The following is an 8,649-nucleotide window of genomic DNA, read 5'->3' as shown; positions in this document are numbered from 1 at the left end:
CACCTGTGTCACTCAAGGTAATATTGAAGGCTTTTTGGTCTTTTAGCTTATTACTCTTGAGATTTGCACAATCATTGCGAACATGACCATAGCTAGAACACTCGTAACATTTTAGACCACGTGGGTCTCTTTCATTTCTTTCCTGGGTACTTCCTTTTTGTTTTCCAAATTTCTTGGAAATTCTATGTTCATTCTTATAAAACTTTCTAGCTATCAAGGCAAGTTCCTCATCATCTAGTGATTCCTCATCAGATAACTCATCAGAGTTGTTCCTAAGAGTTCTAAGGGCAAGATCCTTATTTTTCCTAGGTTGAGGCAAAGAAAACTCATAAGTCTGAAGGGCACCAACTAACTCTTCTATCCTCATGGTTTCCAGATTAGTGCATGACTCAATGGCTGTTACCTTCATTCTGAATCTTTCAGGGAGTGATCTCATGACCTTTCTAATAATCTTAGTGTCAGAAACTTTCTTTCCTAGATTTATCATGGAATTTCTAATTTCACTAAGTTTACCAAAGAAATCATTAAATGTCTCATCCTCTAACATTTTAATTTCCTCAAACTTAGAAACTAACATTTGAAGTTTTGAAGCTTTAACAAGATTTGTTCCTTCATAAGTAGTTTCTAGGATCTCCCATGCATCTTTGGCACTATCACAATTTGAAATTCTGGAGAACTCATTTTGTGAAATTGCCAAGCATAGAGCATTCATAGCTTTGTCATTTGCCATACGAGTTTGTTTTTCATCATTAGACCATTCAGCTGTCCGCTTATCTGGAGCTTTAAATCCAGATTCAATGACATGCCAAACGTCTATAGATTTTAAGAAAAATCTCATACGGGATTTCCAATAGCCATAATTTGATCCATCAAAATTAGGCACAGTGTTAAGGGTTTGAGACATCTTAAACAAGAAACAAAGATCACACTCAGGAATTTAATCCTTCACAGAGTGAACCCGCTCTGATACCAATTGAAAAACTCTAAACAGATAAATATCACAATTTTATGCGGAATTAACGGATATTTATCAAAGCAAACAATCACACACAAAAATTTTGGTGATGAAGAAGAAACCTTTTAGAAAACGTTCTAATGTAAAACCTTTCCGGGGCAGCCAAACCCAGGAAATCACTATCAAAAGATTATCCAGAGATTACAGACACTAGCAACACTTACAACCCTTTGCAAGACCTTGACTCTATAAGATCGACAAGCCTCTAACTTGTCTCCTCGCTCACAATCTTCTTCAACATGATTCTCCTTTATCGGACCCTTCCGATAGACTTCAATTAAGCACACAATCAAAACTAACAAAAATCCTCTAAGAGGAATCAATTTGGATCACAACAAAATAATCACTCAAATACAGCCTCACATGAACTCTCTGGGGGTGAAAATTCGTGTCTCTCTCTTTTATAATGATGTATATATATCAGTACATCAAACCCTAGACCTGGGCCCACTAAAAACATGTTTTTCGGCATAATAGGTACGGGGTGGCCGGACAGGTTAATGGGCTGTCCGGACACGGGCTTGCGGAGCAAAAATGGAGTCTCTGGAAATGCAGTCCGAACCCGGGGAAGGCCTGCCCGACCGGGCATGCAATCAGCATTCTGGAAATGCTGTCCAGTCTTGATCAACAGCTCCGATCGATGGGCGTTTGTGGTCCGATTGAGCTGAAATTTTGCAGAGACGTTCATAACACATGAATCTACATTCTGAGCATTCTATATCAGTGTTTGAGCCCGTGAACAGTAGCCTCTGCATTTTGAAACTGAATTAAGCCAACACAAGAACTAACACTAATCATGGACGGCATTGACCACTACAAGGCTAGTGGTAGTTTACGAGGAAGTTTACGGTTACGGAGTTCGTCGGTGTGGAGGAACAATGCCATGGAAGTTTTCTCGAGGTCTTCACGAGAGTTAGACGATGAAGAAGCTCTCGGATGGGCTGCCCTTGAAAAGCTTCCTACTTTTGATCGTCTAAGAAAAGGTATACTAACCACGTCGAAAGGTGAAGCTAGCGAAATCGATATACATAATCTTGGATCTGAAGAAAGGAAGAAATTGCTCGAGAGGTTGGTCAAAGTAACTGAAGAGGATAATGAGAAGTTGTTGTTGAAGATCAGGGATCGGATTGATAAGTAAGACTAAGACCTCTGCCAAGTTATGCTTTAATTGTTTTTTTTTCCCTAGTTTTCTTGGTATCCAATGAGAGATTAACAATTTTCATACATATTCGTCAGTACCATATTGGATTTTTTTTGTTTCTTGGAGTCTTCTCAGAGTTGGAATTGATCTTCCAACAATTGAAGTCCGATTTGAGCACCTAAATGTTGAAGCAAAAGTTCATGTAGGAGGCAGAGCCTTTATTAAAAGAGAGTGCAGAATAACTGCGCTCGATCGCAGATCGGTCGCAGTTCCAAGATGTTGTCTACATCCTAGTGCGCTCGAACGCAGATCGAGCGTACATCGAGCGTAGTTCCATAAAAGAGTTTTTTATACACGTGAACTGTATTTCTTTGTTGTAAATCTGTTGGTGATTTGTTATAACCAGTTGGAGTTAGTTGTTAGTTGTTAGAAGCTTGTTAAACTTATAATCAAGTGTATAAATACTGCTTCGTGTATCTTGAAACAATTTGAGTTGAATATATCAGTGAATTCATTCACTCTCTGTGTTTCACTTGTTCTTGAGTTTTCTTCCCTTTTCTTGCATTCTTTTTGTTATGAATTGCAAAGTTTGACATGGTATTAGAGCCATAATCACAATTGTGATTCATCGGCAATTTTCAGTTTATTTTCAATGGCAGAACTTCCATCATCTTCCACTCACCCACGTCCTCCTTCAGAATTTTCAATTTCCATGGAAAACCAACCTCCAAACAGTCACACTCGTCCAAACAATTTGAAAGAGAATCCTCCAAACAATTTCTTTAATCCTTTGGCAAACACTCGCCCCATTGACCCTTCAAGCCCTTTGTTTCTCCACAGTGGTGATAATCCAGGGATTTTACTAGTTCCTCAGCCATTGTTAGGAGAAAACTACAGCACCTGGAGTTGTTCAATGCTTGTTGCTTTGAGTGCAAAGAACAAGATGTGTTTCATTGACGGTTCTTTTCCAAAACCTTCAGTGTTTGAGAGTTATTACAATGCATGGGTTCGTTATAATGATCCTGAAATCTCATGGATCCTTAATTCTGTTTCCAAGGAGATTTATTCTACTATCATCTACATTACTTCTGCTGAAGTTATGTGGCAGGATCTCAAAATCGATACTCTCAAAGAAATGGTCCTCGTGTTTTTCAGTTGCAGAAAGCCATTTCCGCTGTCACTCAGGAAAATTCCTCTGTAAGTCAATATTTTACTCGTATTAAGGCTCTCTGGGAAGAACTCAATAACAATAGACCTATTTCTATATGCGATTGTTGCAATTGTGGTCGTATGAAGTCCATTCTTGAGCTCTATAGCCAAGAAAAAGTTCTGCAATTTTTGATGGGTCTGAATGATTCTTTTTCAACTGTTAGAGCACAGATTTTGCTAACAGACCCTCTTCCACCCATCAATAAGGTTTTTTCTCTTATTATTCAAGAGGAAAAACAAAGGGAAATAACTATCAATTCCCTTAGCCATGATACCTTTGCCCTCATGACTAGAACCCCTATCCCTAACCCCGTTGCATCTCTTATGTCCAATCCTGTTGCCTCACCCATATGCCATTCCCATGATCATGCTACCTACATGACCAAAGCCACTTCATCAGGGCCTAGGTTTTCTAAGTAGAACTTTAAGAAGGATCGCCCCATATGCTCTCATTGTGGACTATCAGGTCATACTATTGAAAAATGTTACAAGGTTCATGGTTTTCCACCAGGGTTTAAGTTCACCCGAAGCAAACCAAATTTTTCTGCTCCACATTCATCAAATCAAGTGCAGGGAACTGATTTGACTAAGGTTCAGCAGTTGAGTAATCCTCCTCTGGCCATGATCTCTGAGCAGTGTCAGCAATTGATGGAATTGCTAAAACAATACCCCATCCAATCCCCTCAATCTTTTGCTGCAAATTTAGTTGCTAGCATAGCAGGTTATCTCCAACCTCTTAATCCAAAATTTTCTGTTTTTTCTGCTTCATTTGCTAATGTTGTACCACATTTCACACAAAAACACATTTCTTGGATTATAGTTACTGGTGCAACTGACCACATGATTAGCTGTCCATCCATTTTTACCTCTATTACTGCTATAGTTTCAACACACGTAAAGTTACCAAATGGATCTATAGCTTCTGTCATACACATAGGCACTGTCAAACTTATAGACAATCTTACATTGACTGAAGTTTTGTGTGTTCCATCTTTTACCTTCAATCTCATTTCAGCTAGCAAACTTATTAAAAATCTAAGATGTTGTCTCATCTTCTTTGCTGGATATTGTTTTATATAGAATTTGTACCATTGAAGAACGATTGGGGTGGGTAAGGAAGAAGCTGGTTTATTTGTTTTGCTGCAAGAAGACAAGGTCTCTGCTCACACCCAAGCTGCATCATTTCCTTCATTTCAACAACATGCTTCCTATAATTCCATCAAACAGCCGTCAAATGATGTTTGGCACTATAGACTAGGGCACCCTTCCATTTCTAGAATAAGGCTATTACAAAAACATGTTCCTGAAATTTCTTGTACATCTACTAGCATTTGTTCTATTTGTCCAATGGCCAAACAACATAAACTTCCTTTTTCAATCAGCACTTCTGTTTCTTTGTTATCATTTGATCTCATTCATTGTGATATTTGGGGTCCTATGGCCACCAAGTCAATAAATGGTTCTGTTTTCTTTCTTACAATTGTGGATGACTATTCAAGATTTACCTGGGTTCATTTGATGCAACACAAATCTTAAACTAGTTCTATTATCAAATCATTCATTCAACTTGTTCTCATCCACGTGTTGCATTACTTTTTTCTGACAGTCCATCTGCCTTACATATTACTGCGAATCCAGTTTTTCATGAACGGACTAAGCACATAGAGATTGATTGCCATCTCATTAGAGAGAAAATTCAATTGGGACTTATTAAAACGCTGCATGTTTCTTCTCAAGACCAGTTGGCAGATATTTTCACTAAAGGCCTTGGCTTTAAGGATTTCAGTAGGCTACTCTCGAAGATGTCTGTCAAGGACATTTGTCATCCTTGACAAATGTCCTTGAGGGAGAGTATTAAGAGAGAGTGCAGAATAACTGCGCTTGATCTGCGATCGAGCGCAAATCGGTTGCAGTTCCAGGAAGTTGTCTACATCCTAGTGTGCTCGAACGTAGATTGAGCGTACATTGAGCGCAGTTCCAAAAAAGAGCTTTTTATACACGTGAACAGTATTTATTTGTTGTAAATTTGTTGGTGATTTGTTATAACCAGTTGGAGTTAGTTGTTAGTTGTTAGAAGCTTGTTAAACTTATAATCAAGTGTATAAATACTGCTTCGTGTATCTTGAAACAATTTGAGTTGAATATATCAGTGAATTCATTCACTCTCTGTTTTTCACTTGTTCTTGAGTTTTCTTCCCTTTTCTTGCATTCTTTTTGTTACAAATTGCAAAGTTTGACAGCCTTCGTTCTTTAACTTCATTATAAGCATCCTAGAGGTAACCATCTGCAAAATATACAACTTAAGTTAGTGATAAATTTTATTAATTTCTTTTAAGTGTTTTGTTGAGTTGTTCTTGAATTTGCTTTTTTTTTTTTCTTTACTATGTATAGGGGGGTTTGAATTATCTGCACATTCTTTCAAATCAAAAGAAGCACATAACCATCCTTAAAGATGTTAGTGGACTCATCAAGCCTCGCAGGTGAGAAAATATGCTCAGCTATTATCTTGAATTGGATTCTGAATATCTAGAATGAATTTCTGGGCAATCAAATTTCTAATTTGATGCATGTGTAATTGGTAGAATGACATTGCTATTGGGTCCTCCAAGTTCTGGGAAGAACACTCTTACTGGCTTTGGCTGGAAAGCTTGACCCGGCTCTAAAGGTGAAAATAATATTATTTCCGCTTCATTCTTCCTTGAATTGTCAATTCTTAGCTCTAATTAAGCTCTTTAATCTCATCCCTAATTCAAAAAAATCAAAACTTCTCCTACAGTGTTCAGGGAGGGTGACTTATAATGGCCACGACATGAATGAATTTGTACCCCAGAGAACTGTTGCCTATATCAGTCAATATGATCTCCATATTGGGGAAATGACTGTAAGGGAAACCTTGGCCTTCTCTGCGAGGTGCCTCACACGAACTTTATGGGGGTGAAAATTCGTGCCTCTCTCTTTTATAATGATGTATACATATCAGTACATCAAACCCTAGACCTAGGCCCACTAAAAACATGTTTTCGGGCATAGTAGGTACGGGGTGTTCGGACAGGTTAATGGGCTGTCCGTACACGGCCTTACGGAGCAAAAATGGAGTTTATGGAAATGCGGTCCGGACCCGGGAAAGGCCTGTCCTGACCAGGCATGCAATCAGTATTCTGGAAATGTTGTCCAGTCTTGATCAACAGCTTCGATCGATTGGTGTTTGTGGTCCGATTGAGCTGAAATTTTGTAGGGACATTCATAACACATGAATCTACATTATGAACGGTGGAGATTGGATTCTAAGCATTCTATATCAGTGTTTGAGCTTGTGAACAGTAGCCTCTGCATTTTGGAACTGAATTATGCCAACACAAGAACTAACAAACTCCCCCTTTGGCAATTCAGTGACAAAACCAAAATGCCGAGCCAATCCCATCATCTCTCCATATTTACTCCCCCTTTTTGTCACAGAATGATAAAATGTCTTTATGTTTCCGGAAATACTTCACAAAATACATCAAAGCATATGTGGAACAAGAAGACATAATAAAACTCATGAAAAAAAATGACATAGAATGCGTGATCATAAAGAAACATCAGTAAAACTTCCCCTCAATGTATGACTCAATTAACAACAAGAAAATGGAAATGCAAAACATGTTTCTCTCCCTCAAAAGTTAAATGAACACACATGATAATGAATCAAATCGGGTTAATGATCTTCGAAACTCCTTTAACAATTTAATGGAAAAGTTTTCTATGCTTAGAAATACTAACTTGAAAATTGTTAAGGATTTTATGAATCTTGAGCTTGAAAGGAATAATTTGTTGAAATCTTTGAGTAATTCACTTGCTGTTTGCAATACTCTCAAATCTAAAAATCATGTGTTAATTACTAAAAATAAATCCCTTCAAAATGATCTAATTGCATCTAGAAATCACTTCAGTAAATTCTCTAGTGAAAAGCTTGATAAAATTTTGCATATTCAAAAGCATTCTAGCGACAAATCTGGCTTAGGATTTGATAAAATTTCTTCTTTGTCTTCTAACTGTGCTTCTACTTCAAAGACTGTTTTTGTTAAACTAGTGAAAGTAAAAGAATCTTCAAGTGAAGAAAAGCAAGTAGTTGCTCCGACTCCTCAAGGTAAGAAAGGTAAGAAAATCTACATTTGGTCTCATGCATCTTACCCTACACCTAGAGTCGTGCATCATCCTAGGAAATTACCTTCTCAAAGGTTTGTCCCTACATGTCATCACTGTGGCAAAGTGGGTCACATTTGACCTCACTGTTTTAATTTGAAACCTCACGTGCATATAAATGAAAATTCCTATTCTAGGAAAGAAAGTGAGGGTTTGGTCATGAATCCCAGAACATACTACAAAAATAATCAAAACGATTTTCTATCGCCTTTGGAAATTGAAGGACTTGATGGGAAAGGCAAAGATAAATGCAAAGAGCACGATCCAGAAGACAACCATACCAGCCACCACTCCCAGAAACTCATGCTTGAATCTGAGATATCTTCTCACAAAGTCTTCCACTGTTTCACCAGTGCTCGAGTCCTCAAGCACCAACTTTATATCTCCATATTGTGAAACAACCAACCCATACAAGGTCCAAGATACAGGGCATGCCCAGCAGTACCATCTCCACCAAACAGGAATCCTCTGTTGTTGGCCAAGTAGATTAATCAAAACGAAAAGGAGTTAGTAAATGTTTTGCGTATCCGTAAACAATCACATTAAAACAGCAAATATACTTACGGTCCTTGGGACAATGAATCCAGAAAATACGTTCCATAATCCATAAAACGCAGAGGATATTATGGCAAGTAGATTAATCAAAACGAAAAGGAGTTAGTAAATGTTTTGCGTATCCGTAAACAATCACATTAAAACAGCAAATATACTTACGGTCCTTGGGACAATGAATCCAGAAAATAGGTTCCATAATCCATAAAAAGCAGAGGATATTATGGCAGCAATATGGTGGTTTGGTGTCACAGCTACACTCATCATGCCGTAAAAGGTGAAGTAGAGCAATGTGAAGTACATGAAAAATAGATACCAAAAGAATTTGGCAACGGTCCATTCAAATCCAATCATAGCATAAACTATGATGCCATAGAACGAGGCTTGTGCAAAGACATATGGGAGCTCAATTACAACCTGGGGCGAAAGAGGGGAATCGCATTAAGATACCAAGTTATTCCCTTTAAAAGAATAAGCGTTTAATATATATGTGACCCGACCCGCAAACCCACACTGCAAACACCCGACCCATACGAATCTTGGTCAT

The 8,649-nt window shown here is 38.0% G+C and overlaps 1 protein-coding gene across 1 annotated transcript; it reads right to left on the bottom strand.

The window, feature by feature from the left end:
* Nucleotides 1-7,728: 7,728 nt before the first annotated feature.
* On the bottom strand, nucleotides 7,729-8,649 carry LOC132187975 (pleiotropic drug resistance protein 1-like). The gene is made up of 3 exons (XM_059602397.1): nucleotides 8,611-8,649; nucleotides 8,265-8,519; nucleotides 7,729-8,018 (listed from the first exon to the last, which is right to left on the bottom strand). Exons 1-3 carry the CDS (start codon nucleotides 8,647-8,649, stop codon nucleotides 7,752-7,754), a joined length of 561 nt encoding a protein of 186 aa, XP_059458380.1. The 3' UTR covers nucleotides 7,729-7,751.

This window comes from Corylus avellana, chromosome ca7, assembly GCF_901000735.1.
Source record: "Corylus avellana chromosome ca7, CavTom2PMs-1.0".
Taxonomy (NCBI): Eukaryota; Viridiplantae; Streptophyta; class Magnoliopsida; order Fagales; family Betulaceae; genus Corylus; species Corylus avellana.
The sequence above is the reverse complement of the archived record's forward strand: the minus strand, read 5'-3'. Positions and strand labels throughout refer to the sequence as shown.

Coding starts and splice junctions, on each gene's coding strand:
- LOC132187975 (XM_059602397.1), bottom strand. CDS start 8,649: ATGACCAAGATTCGTATGGGTCGGGTGTTTGCAGTGTGG. Junction 8,520..8,610: donor GTCGGGTGTTTGCAGTGTGG/GTTTGCGGGTCG, acceptor CTTTCGCCCCAG/GTTGTAATTGAGCTCCCATA. Junction 8,019..8,264: donor GATTCATTGTCCCAAGGACC/GTAAGTATATTT, acceptor GGCCAACAACAG/AGGATTCCTGTTTGGTGGAG.